Source organism: Rhamphochromis longiceps, linkage group LG1, assembly GCF_057381845.1.
Source record: "Rhamphochromis longiceps isolate RC_006_pf linkage group LG1, R_longiceps_female_GT1.1, whole genome shotgun sequence".
In the NCBI taxonomy this organism is placed as follows: domain Eukaryota; kingdom Metazoa; phylum Chordata; class Actinopteri; order Cichliformes; family Cichlidae; genus Rhamphochromis; species Rhamphochromis longiceps.
The window spans coordinates 43137762-43157852 of record NC_140557.1 but is presented as its reverse complement, the minus strand read 5'-3'; the positions used below and the strand labels follow the sequence as shown (position 1 = coordinate 43157852).

Genomic DNA, 20091 nt, shown 5'->3' with positions numbered 1-20091 from the left:
AATTCGGAGGTGTTCAGAGACAGACCGTCTGTTCGAATCCAGCTAAATGCAAACTAAAGTTTGCTGAAGTCAAACTGATTGGCCAGAAGTTTATTAAGGTAAAGAAGTGAAATAGTCCAAGTCAGTCACCTGATCTTAACCCAAATAATTATGCATTTCACTAGTTAAACACTAAACTTCAGACAAAGAGTCTCACAAACAAACAGCAAATGAAAGCTGCTGCAATAAAGGCCTGGTAGAGCATTAAAGAGGAAGAAACCCAGCATCTGGTGATGTCCATGAGTTCAAAACTTCAGGCTGTCATTCCCAGCAAAGGGCTTTCAACCAAGTATTAGAAATTAACATTTTATTTTCAGTTATTTAATTCATTCAATTAGTTTTAAGCCCGTGAAATGAAAAGATTGTGTTAAAATGTGTTTTATTTTCTCACATTTTTATACAATCTTTTTGTTCAACTCACTAAATTCAGGCTGAAATTTGAACTTCAACTGCATCTGAGCAGAACAACAGTTTAAAAAAAAAAGTTGCCTCTGTCCAAATATTTATGGACCAACTATTTCTCAACATTAATTACTGCTAATAAGCACAGCCAGAGCGTTCTTTAACACAGCGGACCGTCTCTTAAATAACACAAATTTTAATCAGATTCAAAGTGGGAAGTTAACTTTAACTTTATGAATTTTAAACCTATTTTAAGGATAAAATTAAACCCATAAAATACAAAACATTAGCCCCTGATGCTTTTATCAGTGTCACCTACCCTACCCCTACAGTAACATTTTATCTTCATTTATACCAACCTCTTTAGATGAGCTTTTAAATACTGTGACTGACATTGACACAACAATCAACCATCACATTTTGATAGAGAGGCATGGGTTAGTATATCTGGGACAGCTCTGCAATGGTTAAGATAATTTCAGAAAAATTGCAAATTTTCTGTTTCCACTAGTGACCAAGGGTCACTGAATTGGAGTCCCCCATAATTCCAACTAGAGATGGACCGATCCAATATTACGTATCGGTATCGGTCCGATACCGATCCGATATTACGTATCGGTATCGGTCCGATACTGACCTAAATTACTGGATCGGATATCGGAGAAAAATAAAAAATGTAATCCGATCCATTAAATATCACGAAAGCACCTCACAAAACTTGCAACACGCCGTAACTCACCTCAGAACGTTAGCACGTCGGAGCAGTATGCATCACGTGATAGAGCGGCTGTGGCATGCGGGACCTGTTGGTGGTCTGGATAGCATTTGGAGCTTCGCTAGCAACCCGGCATTTCATCTCCGACAAAGTTATCCCGAGAGAAGTAAAGCAAGTGTGTAAGTCCATCTCTGAATGTAAAGCATTCCTCCGTTAAGCTTAACAAGCGACTGCCTCTTCTGGCTGCTACTTCAATCATGAAACTGCTTAACGATCAGCTGATCGGCTTTTCTGTCACGAGTCCGTGTCTCTAGTTTGCTTTTGGCCCACTTTGCACCAGAAAGAGGAAACCAGCAGCTGAACAACAGCAGCACGTTTAAGCTTGATCAGCTGTTGTTAGAATGTATTTAATATTACTTTCTACTCGAGGATCTTTTTCTACAGCTGACGCTGGTAACTGTGCAGGGGCGGAGCTAGCAAAGTTTAGCCAGGGGGGCCGATAGGGCATTAACAGGGAAAAGGGGGCACAAAGACATACTTTTCTTTCTTATTCTCATTTAAAATGTCGAGCTTTTAATAAATAATTATCTGACACCCAAAGTTTTAATTTGATGTAAAATGAATAGAAGTCAATTACTGTATATAGTGACTATTAAGTCTAATATATATACCCTAGTAAGCTATAGTACTTTTTCCTTTGGGAAGGTACCATCTGTGCAGTCTGCAATTTTGTTGAAGAAAGATGTTGAATCTATTTAATATTTCTTGAAAAATAATTGATTTCTGTGCATTTTTTTTCACACTGCATCAAATTAAGGTTGATTACGTCGATTAAGCATCATGAGGTGGAGTGTGAGGGGTGGTTCCCTATTTTTTATTTATTTATTTTTGTTGTTGCTGGGAGTTGGAACCCTATTAGTTAGGTTGCTTAATATTTATGCTAAGTACTCTTTAAAATACCAGAATAGGGAGGATGGTGTAGGTTTAAGTTTATTACATTGATCAGTATTGCTGAACTATGAAATATTTTTTTTTGCATACAGGTATAACAGAATAGCTTTAGTGTAGTTGTTGTTTTAAACTTGAGTATGAACTTATACAAAATGCAGCAAGATATTTAAAAAACAGTTTTGTTGATTAAAAAACACTATATCGGATTCATATCGGTATCGGCAGATATCCAAATTTATGATATCGGTATCGGACATAAAATTCATATCGCGATCTAATTTGAAGCATGTGCGGTAACAATATATATCGCGATATATTCTTTTCTTCTGTATAACGTATTTTCCACACTATAAGGACTTAAAATCCTTTAATATTCTCAAAAATCGAGAGTGTGCCTTATGTATGAATTCTGGTTGTGCTTACTGACCTCGAACAGATTTTGGCTGCAGAAATCTGTTAAAAATGTTTTAGTACAACTTTGGTAAGCGGCACTGCTTGATGGATCGTCAGAGCATTACGGCTGCCGTAGGGAGGAGCTTCGCGGAGTAATCTGGGTCCAAAACTCCGTCCACTTCCCAAAGTCAAACCAACACTAAGAGTTAAAAACGGTCTAAATTCTTTCATCTTTAATTAAATCATCAGCGTTGCTGCTTTACCAGGTGTAACAATTAAGTTTAACATCCAGGCATCCATGAAAACAGAATTTCTTAAATTTAACGGAGTTAGAAGTTAGCAGGAAGTTAGCTCGCTAGTTTCCACCTAAACATTTCATAGCATGTTCTGACTGAGAGATTTTTGAAACTAATTCAAACGTACAGCTCTGCTATCACTTCCAACATAAATGAAGACAGAAAACTAAACAGCAGCGGCGTTTGCAGGGTTACTGAAGTTGGACTAGCTGGTATATAATGTTGTGCTACGTGATTGCTAGCGACACAGCTATGTTAGCATAACATTAGCACAGTGAAGCTGGAGGATGAACGCCAACTTTTTTTCCACTCATTAAAAGTTAACGTGAGGGATTCTGGTGGTCAGGGACAAATGCAATCGCATAGCAGGATGCTGTACACGGGCCAAACTTCAGTCAGGAGAACAACTGAGATTATTCATCCACAATACGAGGTTAGTCATTAATATACTGCAACAACATGGGAATAGAGCAGCTGTGAGAGAATTCAACATTAATGAATCAATGTTACGGAAGTGGAGGAAGCGCAGTTTTTGGCTTTCCCCATATTTCAACAGTGCTTCATCTCTTTGCTGTGACTGTCGCCATAATTTGCAGATGATAATGGTTGTAGCCGCTGCGATGCTTTCGACCAAAACAGGCGCAGCTTGATGACATCATCAACATACGCTATCGCGATAGAGCGATATAGTCAAAATCTCTATCGTTGGCCAAATTTATATCGTTTATATCGTATATCGTTTATATTGCCCACCCCTACTGCAGCCCATTTAGTTTGAACAAATTGTGTTTGTAATTGTGACAAAGAAGTTACATTTAAGGGTGACATATTAGACTACTACAGGTTCAGAATGAATACAGCTGTTGCATTATGCCTCTCTCATCTGGATATTTGCTGTTTCTTAATGACCTTATGTGAGTATAACTACATGCCGCCGACCTTTGCTCTGCGGTGGATTCTGGCTGCGGTCTCGGAGAACATTAATCTCGTAGACTGCTCCATAAGGTTCAAACAGTTCACGAAGCTGCTCTTCCGACCAAGACCGGGGAATCTGTCCAACAAACATTTTAATGGCATCAATATCTGGTTGGTCAGGGTGGTCCAGGGACCCATTCATCTTCTTCCCACTAGAAAGACAGACAACCGTCCATTAAATTGGAGCTAGAAACAAACTTAAAAGTATGCATTAAACAATAGTGTACATGTACAACATTTATCGATTAGGGTCTGACAGAAAGTGGCTATGGTCACATTTTCACACATTTCTCTAAAATCACCTCTGATTAGGAGCATAAATGACTGATTGTGGTTTTTACTGATTAATTCTATGAATACTCACGAAAGGGACACAAAATATGTTAATTGAATTAATTTCACTTTAATTTTACTCATCTAGCACCAAATCACAACAGCAGTCATCTCAAGGCGCTTAGGGCATTCGCCTCTTTGTTAGATACACTTGATCAACGACACATTAATGCAAATAACTAGTGAGCCAATCACATGGTAGCAACTCAATGCATTCCAGCATGTAGACAGAGTCGAGATGATGCACTGAAGTTCAAACCAGGCAACAGAATGGTGAGGAAAAGTTATTTAAGTGACTTAATGTGGACGGTTTTTGATGCTGCTGTTCTAAGTATTTCAGATACTGCTAATTTGCTCAATCAGCTCTCTAAGTTATAGAGAATGGTCTAAAAATTTTAAATATCCAGTGAGCGGCAGTTTTGTGGGTGAAAATTTCTTGTTTATGCCTGAGATCGGAGCAGAATAGTCAGGCTGCTTCAATCTGATACGAAGCCAACATTAATTCAATAACAAGCCCACTAAGGTAAACAACCGTGATATTAAGAAGTCCATCTGTGAACACATAACACGCCTAATCTTGGAAGAAATGGGTTACAGCAGCGGAAAACCATGCCAGGTGCCACTCCTATCAGATAAGAACAAAACAAGAACAAGGAAACTGAAGCAATTCTAATGGTCTGTTGAGTCAATGTCTGCTGTGAACGGTAGGGTCAGAATTTGGTGTAAACAACATGAAAACATTAATCAGTCCTGCTTTGTATCATCCACTCAGGCTGGTGGCAGGGCAGCGGTGTGGAGGATATATTCCTCGTCTCAACCGAGTATTGTTTGAAAGAAAGTGCTTTTTTCAGTCTGAAGACCAGAAGCTGCTGCTGGCCTTCTACCACTCCTCAGTGGAGGGCATGCTCTCTTACTGCCTGGGAGTTTGGTACACAGGGGCCAATACTGAGAGCAGGAAGGCTGCACAGAGGGTTATTAACAATGCCCCAAAAGGCAGCCCTCTGCCAGCCCTGGAGGCCATTGCCAGATCCTCCTGTCTCAGGAAAAACAGGGTCATCACAGGGGACCTTGCACGCTGCCCACCCATTTTACACGCTGCCCTGTGGGGCTTTTTCCTATCCTGAATATTTATTATTACTTATTAATTAATGCATAAGTACTTCTTATGTGATTTCAAATGGAATAAGCGATAGAACACTCAATTACTAAAATAATCAAAGCACTACAGATTATTACCTGTACTAGCCTTACAATGCACTAAGGAATTTTTAATGTCTAATTAAGCTGCGCTGGCTTTTGCGATCTCACACCATCTTTATCAGGTTATGTACAGAAAAGTTCAGGCTGCACTATGCCAGTAACATACACATAGTGGACTCCTGCTTAAATACAAATTCCATTATTGACAATAATCTGGACTTTTTTTCCAGGGAAGACTTTTTGCTGAAATTTTAAGGAACCCATGTAGTGAAAGACCTACAAGCTCGTTTTTTTTGTTAAACAGAATGCATATTTGATGGAGCGCATAATTAGTTTTTTTTAAGTATTTATTTTTTAACTCTTTCACTATAAAAGGAAATACAGCTTTAAATAAAAGCATATACATAGACTGCCGACACAAACACTGAATGTCTTGTATATATATAACAAAAAAAAAAAAAGATGTTGAAATCGGGACTTCTGAGGAATTTCACTATCTTGTAGTACACATATTTATTGCTAAATGTACACTCCACTACAATTCTTTCCAGCTGACTTCAAGAGGCACCTGGAATAATGAACCTGGCTAGGAAGGGTTACTTACACAGGACTAGCATTTAAAGAGCAATGGTCCACCATCATCTCTGGGAGAAAATCCAGCTTAAAAGAAGCCATGCTGATAAAACCTGTATCTTTCTTCTTCTTCAGCACAATGGAAGTAAACTCACAAGGCGATCAGAAGGTAGAGGCAAACTCCAGATTGCACACTTGCTGTTAAGTCCCCGAGGACTGGTGTCATAGGGCAGCAGTGTGCAAAAAACCAGAGGGAAAAAAATAAACCAATCCACATGAAAACCCGTGTGTTTGAACACAAAAACAAACCAAAAAAAAAAAAAATCAAGTAAAGGGACACTTATGTTTGAGATGAAAGAAGAACAAAAACGTCAGAGACAAACTGGCAGGCCTTCAGGTTAGCTTACCAGGCTCTGGGACAGAGACTAAAAACTGCATGTAGTTCATGGAAACAGAGGGATGCTGGGATAACTGGGACTAGAGTGCGTAATAGCCATATGAATGACCACAATCAAAGTGCTGATGATCCAGGGCCTTTGTGAACATTTCTCCTAGGCCAGCAAATCTGGCTGCAGCGTCAGATAAACAAGGTGTCAGATTGATGGTGATAAGGCCCAGTGGTCAGAGGGAATGAAAAGGGGAGTGAATAGTACTCCCCAGCCAGCAGCTAATCCCTGGACTAGCTACACCAAGAGTAACAATTAGGTTCCGGCCTGAGGGGCCCGTGTTTTCGCTGTTGTCTTACATGCTGCACAGGTCTGTGTGTGATTTTTGTGTGTAAAGATATACATGAACCAATATCAAATAACGCCTTTGTGTGTGCAGCCTAAACTCACAGCTACACACAAACAATTAAGTTCACCAAGGGTTACACTGGAAAATAATTATATCAAGGGACATACAGTTTACTGACATGTTATAATTTAATATAAAAACATGCTTTGGCCCACGTAAGTCCTCAACAAAGAAACAAAAAAAAGACACTGTTAGTTGAGCACAACTATATTAATACAGTGACAAACAAACCAGGCAATAATTTACTACAAATTAAAAAAAAATAAACAGACCGAATCTGCAAAAGGCAGCATTTGACCTCTGTGCCTTCATTTCGACACAATGTAAGACAGTACACATTTTCCTCCACTGTCTAAAAGACAAATTGGATCAGATTAAAACACACCCGTCTGTTATTCCTTACATATGCTGCACTCTGCATGGGCGTCTTCACTTTTCCCCTCCAGCAAGGCACAGTGCCTTTGTTTACATACGCACACGGCGTTGACGCAGAACGAGAAGAGCAAAAGTGGATCGTTGAATGAAATGGATGAACCAGAACTGGTTTGTAAAAATGCTGCAACTTCAGTGGTGTGGAACTGGTTTAGCTTTCGTCCGTCAGATACACAACAAAGCACTATTTTTGGTAGAGCATGCTACCGGGCCGTCGTTATTACCGTGTTGTTTTGGAAAATACGGTGCACTTAAAATCGTCCTTTGATTTTTCTGAAAGTCGACAGAGCCCCTTATAATCCCGTGTGCCTTATGTATGAACTCTGGTTGTGTTTACTGACCTCGAAACGATTTTATGTAAAGTATTTTGTCTTGTGTCAATTATATCGTCAGTTATATCGTTACCGCAAATTTTCAAATGTATATCGTGATAAATATTTTTGGTCATATCGCCCTGCTCTACTGGAGAGAAGATAAGATAACCTTTATTAGTCCCACACGTGGGAAATTTGTTTTGTCACAGCAGGAAGTGGACAGTGCAAAAGAACCCACGAAAACACAGGAGAACATGCAAAATCCACACAGAAAGATGATGGTGGAATTAGGACTGGGCGATATATCGAGTTTTTAAATATATCGATATATTTTTATACGAGACATGAGATGTGACAATATCGTTTATATCGATATAGTCTATGTTACATAATAATTATACTTGTGGAACCGCAAGTTTGCCTCTCTTTCGTCCACTTTTGTCTCTACGCTGCGTTACTCTGCCTCGCCTCTCTCCTTCACTGGACACAACTCCACCTCCCCCATCGCTTCACCCGCAGGCAACGACAAGATGGAGACGGCAGCTATCAAAGAGGAGCTGGTCGATAAAAAAGAAAACGTTTGGAGATTACTATTTTAGTGCTGCACCGTTACTCTCGTTAAAATGATACCATAACACCATAACCGTATTAACGCGGCAAATCTCCGTTAACGAGTTACCGCGGAATGCCCCATGCGTGGAGCGTCAACACGTTAGCGTCGCGGTTAGCGTCAGCGGTTACCTCGTTAATGTGTTGACGCCGTGCAGCTAGCACTACTAGTATTTTCACCTCTCCAAAAGTTGATTCTGTTCATCTGGACGTAGCTTTTTGTGGGAGAAAGGTTTCGTCACCCATCCAAGTGACTTTAAATTTGCATAATGACTGAAACCAGCCCACTGAAGGAACAATGGGCTGGGAGGTCAGTTCCTTAATCATAATTATGCAAATTCTCATGACCATTGATCAACAACCACTGACCAAAACCCACTGATCAATGGCCATGAGTCCCATTCACAGAGAGCTGGGGAATGGCTGCAATCACAGCATTGTAAGATGGTGACAGATGTACCCTTAGGCCCCCTCCTCCATTCAGAGATGGTCTTTCCCTTTTCATGTAAATAGCCTCCTTGACTCCGCCCTCAAACCAGCGTTAAAGGTGTGAGCATCACAGCAGATTCTTTTGTGTCAAAATAACTGAGGGTAAAATACAGAAAAATATGAAGGCGGTTTTCTTGGTCAGCTTTGATGTGCATAATTAATATGAGATAATAAATGTGTGATTTCAACAAACTGTGAGTATATCTGAAGTGCTTGTATTAATGGGTGTGAATCAGTGAATGAGGCATAATAAAGCACTTTGAGCGAAAATATGACAATATATAATGATGCCCTTTCTTTTTTACTTTATCTGTGACTTAAATGCTGTGATATTTACATTAGTTATTACGACAGGCTAGCTGAACATAAGGATTCCTATCAGGCCATGATGATTTGATCTTATTTGCAGCAAATATTGGTTTGCTGCTTTATAGATTATTTGTGCAGTTCTGATGTGGACCAGATCTTTAAAGCATTTAATTTGACAAAAAGTGGATTTGATGGTTCTATGCAAAAATAATAAATACACCAATACACCTTAATAATTTAACGCTGGTATCAGATTTTATATTATTCAGATTAGATTAGATGAAACTTTATTAATTCCTTGGGTGGGTTCCTCCGGGAAATTTTATTTGCGTTATATTCATGCAGTTGTGCATATTCACGCAACTTACTTAATTACAGCTTAGATTAAGAGTCTTTACCGCACTTTGTTGTCATTTACATTAGTGCTGCTTTATCGCTTTTCTGTGTTCTTAGTTTACTTTGTGTGTGTACACACATACATGCATGCAAACACACAAGAGAAGAAGAAAAGACAGAGATGAGTTGAAGGTGACACTATCAAGACGGTAGACAGTAACTTGTTATCTTAAGTGCAAAAAATGCAAAGTTAATGTAATGACAGACATTGAGAGAGAGAGAGAGAGAGAGAGGTGAAAGAAAGGTGAGAAAAAGTTGAAAAGAACGGTGCTTCTGATGAAACTTTTCCAAACAGTGGTTTGGACATCGACCACAAACTATTGCAAACAAGGAAACGGCAACAGCAACTGTGAAATGTGTCCAACTGGTGCATCTTTTGCTCTTAGCTTCCTCTAACTATGTTAGCTAGTCTTCATTAGCAACCAGTGCATTTTTGCTAATGTGGACTTTTGGATGCAGAGTAGTTATGGTGCTCCATATCCACACACACACACACACACACACACACACACACACACACACACACACACACACACACACACACACACACACACACACACACACACACACACACACACACACTTACCCCCTCAGTTCCAGGTTGGGGCCTTCCACGGTAGCAAGGACATGTGAGGGCAGACCAGTGTGTTCTTGAGACACATACAGTGTTTCAGGGTCAAGGCTATCCATCCAAGGCCTAGTAGTACTAGTAAAACACAAACCCACACATACACACAAGAGACACATCAGGACAAGACACAAAAGAAACCAATTACAAACACAAGGCTCTAGGAGTTCGGCCAATTTGGTCGCGTTTAGAGGGCCGCTTAGAGCTGCTTAGAGGGCTGCTGAAGCACCGCCACACCAACTCCGTGCTGCTGCTCCATATCGTGGTCTAAACCAATGAGAGATAGTCAATAGCGGAACCTCTCAGATGTTGATGCCCAAGGTAAGATGTTCAGATACTGAGATCTTCAGTTCGAAGTCTTTGAGGCACTTTTAATTTGGACTTCATTTTATATATCTTGAGACATTTTAAGTTTAAATTTCAGCTCAGTGAAGCACTTTAAGCACAGGAACATTTTCATTACCGTATTCTTCGGACTATAAGGCGCACTTAATATCCTTTCGTTTCTGTTTTTTTTTTTTTATGTGCATTAAAGCTATATAAACATTTTACAGTGCAAATGCAAATTCCTTGCTGACAGTTTAACCAAAAGGCATTTCCAGTGGAAACTGGCCGACACATCCTCAGCATAACCACGTATAATATCCACAAAACTTAAAAAGAGGTTATACACACACACACACAATGCACAAGGCTCCCGACTACGGCAGCCGTAATGCTACGACAATCCATCAAGCGGTGCGGCTTCGTAGCTTAGCAAAGTTGTACTAAAACATTTTTGACAGATTTTTCAGCGCCGTGTTCATAAAATCAGTTCGGTAATAACGACGGCCCGCTTGCATGCTCTACCAAAAAATGTGCTTTGTTGTGTATCTGACGGACGAAAGCCAAACCAGTTCCGCACCACTGAATCTGCAGCATTTTTACAAACCAATTCTGGTTCACCTGTTTCATTCAACGATCCACTTTCGCCCCTTCTCATTCACTGTCGCCGCCATGTGCGTATGAAAACAAAGGCACTGCGCATGCGCGTTTTACCCATATTCTATCGCGATATTTCATTGTATTATCATTGCCTCACATTATACCGGTATTACTGTTGAACAATATGATATGGCCCAGCCCTACTGGAGCCTCACAGATTAATATGCGCTTCAACATAATATTACCATATTGTGTGTGTATAGGGACCTCAAAATGGCACCTGTTAAGAGACATGCTGCTGTGACAGAATTTAACATTAATGAATCAATGGTACAGAAGTGGAGGAATGAGTTGAGTAAAGTTTGACTTATCTGACTGTTTGGTTTCATGCGCCTTATTATCTGGTGCACTTTAGGGTCCAAAAAATATGGTAACTTATCTTTCTTGTAGAAATGTGCTCCAAATAAAGAACAAGATTGTTAGTTAATCCTTTACAAATCAATGTTGCCAGTATGGACTAGAGATGGCACGATACCACTTTTTTATGTCCGATACCGATATCATAAATTTGGATATCTGCCGATACCGATATGAATCCGATATAGTGTTTTTTAATCAACAAAACTGTTTTTAAATATCTTGCTGCATTTTGTATAAGTTCATACTCAAGTTTAAAACAACAACTACACTAAAGCTATTCTGTTATACCTGTATGCAAAAAAAATGTTTCATAGTTCAGCAATACTGATCAATCTAATAAACTCAAACCTACACCATCCTCCCTATTCTGGTATTTTAAAGAGTACTTAGCGTAAATATTAAGCAACCTAACTAATAGGGTTCCAACTCCCAGCAACAACAAAAATAAATAAATAAAAGAAGAAAGTGTACTTTATTGGTCCCCGTGGGGAAAATCCCTCTCTGCATTTAACCCATTCACTCAGTGAAGCAGTGGGCAGCCATTGGGCGCCCGGGGAGCAGTGTGTAGGGACGGTACCTTGCTCAGGGGTACCTCAGGGTAGCTGTTCAGGGGAATCGAACCCCCGACCTTCCGATCATGGGGCCACCACTCTACCTACTGAGCTATCCCTGCCCCAAAATAGGGAACCACCCCTCACGCTCCACCTCATGATGCTTAATCGACGTAATCAACCTTAATTTGATGCAGTGTGAAAAAAAATGCACAGAAATCAATTATTTTTCAAGAAATATTAAATAGATTCAACATCTTTCTTCAACAAAATTGCAGACTGCACAGATGGTACCTTCCCAAAGGAAAAAGTACTATAGCTTACTAGGGTATATATATTAGACTTAATAGTCACTATATACAGTAATTGACTTCTATTCATTTTACATCAAATTAAAACTTTGGGTGTCAGATAATTATTTATTAAAAGCTCGACATTTTAAATGAGAATAAGAAAGAAAAGTATGTCTTTGTGCCCCCTTTTCCCTGTTAATGCCCTATCGGCCCCCCTGGCTAAACTTTGCTAGCTCCGCCCCTGCACAGTTACCAGCGTCAGCTGTAGAAAAAGATCCTCGAGTAGAAAGTAATATTAAATACATTCTAACAACAGCTGATCAAGCTTAAACGTGCTGCTGTTGTTCAGCCGCTGGTTTCCTCTTTCTGGTGCAAAGTGGGCCAAAAGCAAACTAGAGACACGGACTCGTGACAGAAAAGCCGATCAGCTGATCGTTAAGCAGTTTCATGATTGAAGTAGCAGCCAGAAGAGGCAGTCGCTTGTTAAGCTTAACGGAGGAATGCTTTACATTCAGAGATGGACTTACACACTTGCTTTACTTCTCTCGGGATAACTTTGTCGGAGATGAAATGCCGGGTTGCTAGCGAAGCTCCAAATGCTATCCAGAGCACCGACAGGTCCCGCATGCCACAGCTGCTCTATCACGTGATGCATACTGCTCCGACGTGCTAACGTTCTGAGGTGAGTTACGGCGTGTTGCAAGTTTTGTGAGGTGCTTTCGTGATATTCGTGATATTTAGGTATATATATATTAGACTTAATAGTTACTATATACAGTAATTGACTTCTATTCATTTTACATCAAATTAAAACTTTGGGTGTCAGATAATTATTTATTAAAAGCTCGACATTTTAAATGAGAATAAGAAAGAAAAGTATGTCTTTGTGCCCCCTTTTCCCTGTTAATGCCCTATCGGCCCCCCTGGCTAAACTTTGCTAGCTCCGCCCCTGCACAGTTACCAGCCGTCAGCTGTAGAAAAAGATCCTCGAGTAGAAAGTAATATTAAATACATTCTAACAACAGCTTATCAAGCTTAAACGTGCTGCTGTTGTTTATCCACTGGTTTCCTCTTTCTGGTGCAAAGTGGGCCAAAAGCAAACAACAGAGACGGACTCGCAACAGAAAAGCCGATCAGCTGGTCATTAAGCAGTTTCATGATTGAAGTAGCAGCAGGAGAGGCAGTCGCTCCATATATCGTTTGTTAAGCTTAACGCAGGAATGCTTTACATTCAGAGATGGACTTACACACTTGCTTTACTTCTCGGCGTGTTGCAAGTTTTGTGAGGTGCTTTCGTGATATTTAATGGATCGGATTACATTTTTTATTTTTCTCCTATATCCGATCCAGTAATTTAGGTCAGTATCGGACCGATACCGATACGTAATATCGGATCGGTCCATCTCTAGTATGGACAGCAATTTTTTTTAAAAAGTGAACATGTAAAGCTGCGGTGTTAAGCGATGTGGTTAAAACATTTGGGTGCACCTAAGAAAAAAAGAAGTTAGGTGCTCCAGTGCAACCATGGCAAAAGGTTAGTCTAGAGCCCTGAAACAAATATGTTTAAAAAAAAGAAAAAATTTTTTTACAAAGACATCCAACACATAAATCAATATGCTAGAGCCACTAGACACTCAAGCTAAGTTGACTTCAGTGATTAGGAATCTAATCACTTTATCTAACGATGGCAACCCACAGGAAGCAAGCTAACTTGGCAAACAACTGAACATTAACAAATTATTCATAACCCAGCAATTCACAAAAACATTAAAATGACTGTGGTCTAAAAGAAATAATGATTACAATACCACATTAATGATCTTAATTACTGTGTCAAGTCTTTACCAGTTTGCACACTAGTCAGTCTACCACCACCATCAGTGGTGGGTGTAACATATCCAGAAGCTGTTTGCTTGCCACAACTGAAATGCAGCAAAGAGAGCATGCTACTGACTTCCAGACAATTAAATGTTACTGTAGAAACAGGAAAACCTATAAAGTTAAAGGCAACAGCAAAATAAATGATAGTGTGTCAATAATCTGCCACAATAGTCAAGAATTTCCCAAATAGTCTAGTAGTTCCCAGGGAAATGTTCTTGTTTAAAAATGCCTAGGCCATTGAGTTACAACTAAATATCAGCTGCAAATGCTGCTGACACGCTTGCATTGTCAGGCCCTGAATCACTACTAGTGCTCCACATCTGTCTTGTCATTATTTCTATTGTCCCTTATCACTGTTTTCACTTGCTGAACCTGTAAAGCACTTTGGTCAACAATAGTTGTTTTAAATGTACCATACAAATGAAGTTGAAGTTGGTTAGGCCACCGACAACCACATCTTTGCCTTTTTTTCTTAGCACCTTCATAATGTTCCTTAGGAAGGTGAAACATTTGAATAATTTGAGATACAAAGTCAAGCCGATGACAGCAAGGGGTCCTGGACTGGGCGACCCAGGACCCCTGGGCAGTCATGGACCTGTTATATTATTATGTATTTTTGGTGTTGCTTCCCCTTCTCTATGCTTGTACATATGTGTGTGGGTGGCTGTGTGTCTGAGCACTTGTGGGGGGGGGGTGGCCCTGCTAGGGGACTGGCCACACCCGAAGCCACACACCTGCTGCTGATCAGGCCTCGTCGGGGGAGCTACTTAAGAGAGTCTTGGAGCTCCCACCAGCGTGGGATCATTGCTTGAGACTCCACGTTAGTCACCCAGTTTAGGTTTCGTCGTTAAGTGCATGCCTGCCATTGTTTAGTGTCCTGACAGCTGCCGCTATTGTTTCCCGCAGGAGGAGCGTGGAAGGCCTGAAGAGCAGCGAGCACCGGGAGTGCAGACACGGGAGCAGAGAGCACTAGGAGGACGACACGGGAGTCTGGGGAAAACACGGGGATTTATTGTTCTTTTGTACCACACACTGTAAATAAATGCACTGTTCGCACACAGAGCACCGCGCCTGGGTCCTCCTTCCCTACACCCCCCACGGTCAGCCATGCCAAACCGTGACAAAATACTTTACAACTCCACAACTTTATTAGCGCAAAAAAAACCCCATCAATGTATTTTCACTTAAACAAGCAGCTGTTTTTTGCATTAAAGTTATATAAAGATGTAACAGTGCAAATGCAAATTCTTTGCTGACAGTTTAACCTAAAGGCATTTCCAGTGGACATTGGCCGACATATTGTCAGCATAACAGTATATAATAGGCCTGTGCGATATGACCAAAATCTCATATCCCAATATAAGAATTCTATCATCCCGATAACGATATAAATCACAAAAATGTAACATTTTCTGTAAATTCTGTGAATCTCGTGAGAGTGATTCGGTTTATTTTGAAAAGTCTCAACAGGATCTTGAGCTTTATTGTGAAAGGTTTATGTGGAACATAAACCAGCGGACATGCGATGGTGTTACCGTCGTTGTTGCTAACGACAACGCATAAAAACAGGCGCTTGTCCGTCCGTAGTGTGGTTATATTAAATATAAGAGAAAGAGAGAACTTTAGGAAATTAATACAGCCACTACAGTGACCATCAAAATGATGAAAAAATATTGTCGTAAACAGTTTATTTTGCGACACCATGAAACAAACGATAGCGTAAAATGAAACTATAGACGTTTTTAATATCGTCATCCGATATATATCGTTATATCGAACAGTCCTAGTATATAATAGCCACAAAACTTAAAAAGAGGTTATACACACGCAATACGGTAATATTATGTTGAAGCACAGTACGTATCACTCCGCGAGGCTCCTCCCTACGATAGACGTAATGCTCCGACAACCCATCAAGTGGTGCAATGTCCACTGGAAATGCCTTTAGGTTAAACTGTCAGCAAGGAATTTGCATTTGCACTGTTACCTTTTTATATAACTTTAATGCAAAAAACAGCTGCTTGTTTAAGTGAAAATACATTGATGGTTTATTTTGCACTAATAAAGTTGTGGAGTTGTAAAGTATTTTGTCTAGTCTCAATTATATCGTCAGTTATATCGTTATAGCAAATTTTCAAATGTATATTGTGATAAATATTTTTGGTCATATCGCCATGCTCTACTCTACTCAGCAGTCTACACTTTCAGGCCAGTGGCCACTCTTTAAAGGGTTAGGATGTACACATCCTGGACAGGGAGGAACGCTGGTTTGATTGGGGAGTCAAAGAGGCCATTTACGTGAAAAGAGAAAGACCATCTCTAGATTGAGGAGTTGGCCTAGGGGTAGCTTATTGCAAACTCTGTGAATCTTACTCATGGCCACTGATCAGTGGTCAGGTTGGGGAAATCTGCAGTCAGCCGAGACTGAAGAAGGCACTCGGCCGAGTGACAAAACGTTTCTCCTGCTGAAAACGCTACCTCCAAATGAACAGTATCAACTTTTTGTGATTTCCTTACTTGGATGATTGATTATCAAGATAGTAAACAGTTATTTTGGTTATATTAAGAGTACATTCACCACTTTACTTGCTGTCACACAGCATTTTTTTTATTTTACTGGAGATGTTAATTCCAGACTTCTCTGACAAAAACAAACAACTTTACCTCAGCAACAATCAGTTACCTCAGGTTGCTGTGTGAATGCTTCATGCATTAGTATAATTCAGAATTATACAGTTTTCTCTCTTTTACTACATTAACTTTAATCCAATGAGCTGACCAGCAGAAGACTGAACCCTGAAAAACAGCCTGAAGATAAACTGCTGACTTTAGCTGTCCAAAATATGTTTTGGTGCTGGCTGTTTACTGCAGTACAAGTAGCATCCATGCAGCATGCTATGATTCTCTGCTTTACACTAATACAGGAAGTGATACACTCCAGAGGATCAAAGGTTTAGCTCAGACCTCTTGGCTATATATCTTCTAAACTCGAGCTTGCTATTAAAGCTGGGAGGCGGTCTTGTTGCCTGGTGCAGAGAAGCTTAACAGTTTAACAGATCAGACTTAAATAAAAAAAAAGTCCACTATTACTGCGAGAGAGGTGGCAGGGGTGACTTCCGCTTTCGGTGACGTCACATGTATGTGTATTTTGTACAATACATACATTTATATTGGACATATTTATGTGCACATATTCACAAACCTTTCAAGTGAGTTAATGATTCGTATCGCTACTACCAAATGATACTGTAAGCACAGCTCCCTTACGCGAACCAACCCAAACTCGTCATGACGTGACTTAAACAATATTTTTGCCGGGCCATCAAACTATGCTCCAAGCCCAGCAGCTGCCTCTTCGTGAGTTGTCTGTGTCATTAACGCTAGCGACAACAGTTAACTTAAAATGCTCAACTACTTACCCGGGTTCTTTACTTCACTGTTAGTTGGATTTGTGCTTAACAGGCGAAATCGTGTTTTGGATATTTGCTTATTATGTAACAGTGTGACGTTTAAAAATATTGCACCGCTCGGAAAACAAACTGACCACAACACGTGTGGATAACTTGTGGTCTGTCACTTCATAGATTTAACTAGAAGTCACTGTGTAAAATGGCAGTCTCCTTATGCTGAACCATTTCCATTCGACAGCTGTAAAGGGGGTGGAGAGGTTTAAAGGAACCGGTCAGAACCAACATCAGCATGATATTTGCTTCCTTTTAAATTTGAATGGCTTAATGTAGAATCGTTCCTTGAAACGAAAAGAAGCGATCTTACTTCTTCCTTTCTGTCCGTAACGATGGTGAAAGTGCACGTGACAATTCCCTTGTTCAAAGTGTAACGTGGTACGGTCCGTAGAAAGGGACTATCGTTTCCTACTTTCCAGCAATGTGGTTCAGTTTTGTTTGTTGTTGTTGTTGTTTTCCCCATTGAAAATAGAAAAATAATAAAGTTAACAGATATTCATGTTTAACTTTTTAAAAAGGTGTGAAATCTAAAGATATTAAAATCAAAAAGCTTTATATAAGTTATCCTTAAAAAATTAATTGTTCGTTGTTAGTGGCTATATTTCTAATTAGAAACACCTGTTAACTGTAGTTGTGGAAAAACATCATAAAGATGTGAAGAAGATGACAATAACAAATACTTTATTCATCCCATATATGGCAAATTATTTAGTTACAGCAATTATAATAATAATATTACTAGATAAATTCTTTTTACTTTTGAGTGTGCCATACCCAGTGTTGGGACTAACGTGTTATTAAGTAACGCGTTACAGTAACTACATTATTATTGTGGTAACGAGCACGGTAACTAGTTATTATGCCAAAATCAGGAACGCGTTAGTCATTACTGGGATTTAGATAGGCTCGTTACTCGTTACTTCGTGTGGTGGCTATCGCGGAGCTTCCACAGATTCAGTAACATTAGCAAGTGTTGGAGGCCAGCAGGTGGATGAAGGAAGTCTGTGTTTCTCCTACAGCTCCGGACCGCAAAAAATGCGCGTGCTCTTTGTGAGCTCGTTCCCGGCTCGTAACCAGCGCGTTCTGCCGTCAAGGGCGATCATTGGTTAAATGTGATCATGTGACTGATGCAAGCCAGATCCTTTTATTTAGCAAAACTATGATTAATAGTTAGACTACAGCTTTCTTGGCTGCTGCCTCAAAGCACATTGTGCGCTGTCTATCTTGCGTGCTGCACAATATCGTTTATTATTTAGTATCTACTGATATCTACTGCTAGCTAGTTTATTGTGATGGTGCCGTTTTTTTTATTATGTTGCTCTTTGTTGTTTGCTTTCTCTTCTGTTTTTTTTCTCCATACAGGTGACCCAGGTGTTTTGTTTTTTTTGTTTGCTTTTTTTTTCTTTCTTTTTTTTCTTTCTTCCCCCCCTTCTCACCGTCTCTTCTCCCCTTTGGTTTTCTTTCTCTCCCTCTCTTCATTCTTTCTCCCTGTCCTATCCCCCAGTCATGTCTGTCCCGTTTGTAGCAACTGAAAATAAAATCAAATGGACCAATATGGCAAGGCCATGATGATCCACTTGGTAAAATAAATCCGCTTGGCATCTTTCTTGGCCTCAAGACAACAATTCTGATGCTAAAGATCCAAACGGGACACACAAAAAAAAAAAAAAGATAATAAAATTTTTTTTAAAAAAATGCCTGGGCCAATTTTCTGTCCCAGTCCAGCCCTGTATGCAGCTCATCTGCAGTCTGATGTTACCTACATCTTCCTATTCAGAAGGCAGAATTTCCGAATTCTGAGTACAATCGAAAGCACCACGACTGCAGTTTTTGTGTTGGATGTAAAAGGCGCACATAACGCTGTGACGTAGGCTAGAATCATGGCAGCAGTCAATGACGGTCCAGGCGTGGGATTTCTCTCGTGGAAATATGCACATTATCTTTTCCTTTCTATTGGTAGGTGGCACAGTGCACTTGTGGCAAGTAAGCAAGCTAGAAGACTGGCAAAGTTATGGAAGCAACACATTAACAAGAGAATTCTGAGTAAAACCAAAGTTACTTTCTCTAGTAACTAGTTACTTTGAAAGTAACGAGTAACTTGAAGTAACTGAGTTACTTTTGAGAGAAGTAACTAGTAATGTAACTAAGTTACTATTTTAAAGTAACTTACCCAACACTGGCCATACCTGTCGCCATTTGAGCTGTCAACAGCCACAGTGTTTAACATCTTATGTGAAGGGATGCCAGAAGCTAAAAATAACATCATGAAAGTTGCAAAAAAATAGTCAAGTTCAAAATGTAGGTAGCTCACAAAAAAGCTAGTCAGAGACGTGTGTTTATGGTATTTTTTAATCAAAGGATTTTCATTTAGAAAGGCCAAGCATCCTGTTTAGCCAGTGAGGCAGCACCGAGATACTGAATTATCTCTGTGGTGCTTTTTCAAATTTTCTTCATTTGTCAAGGATAGTGAAGCTGGTGGACGCAAACACAGGATTCTCAGAATAAACGTTTATTTACAAAGAATAATAATGCAACAATATCTTGAGCTGAAAATCTTTGGAAAAAGAAAAAGGATCTCTCTGCTGCTGAAAAAGTGAAATAGTTGAATGCCTTGGACAAGTAATGAAAACCCTAGATATATCACAAATACTTAATAATAATAATGTGTATGTGTTAGTCCCCATAGGGAAATATTTCCTCTGCATTTAA

At 39.8% G+C, this 20091-nt stretch overlaps 1 protein-coding gene across 10 annotated transcripts in view; it reads right to left on the bottom strand.

Annotated features, from left to right (window-relative positions):
• celf1 (cugbp, Elav-like family member 1) overlaps positions 1-17804 on the bottom strand; it is a 58182-nt gene extending 40378 nt beyond the window's left edge. For 2 of the 10 annotated variants that reach the window (XM_085410234.1, XM_085410267.1), the window contains exons 1-3: positions 17338-17674; positions 9808-9927; positions 3736-3923 (exon numbers count right to left, since the gene is read on the bottom strand). In XM_085410234.1, the coding sequence (XP_085266360.1) occupies positions 3736-3923; positions 9808-9911 (292 nt within the window). In that variant the 5' untranslated portion in view covers positions 9912-9927; positions 17338-17674. The other 8 variants (XM_085410243.1, XM_085410259.1, XM_085410309.1 and 5 more) reach the window with 8 other exon arrangements.
• Between the last annotated feature and the right edge of the window lie 2287 nt (positions 17805-20091).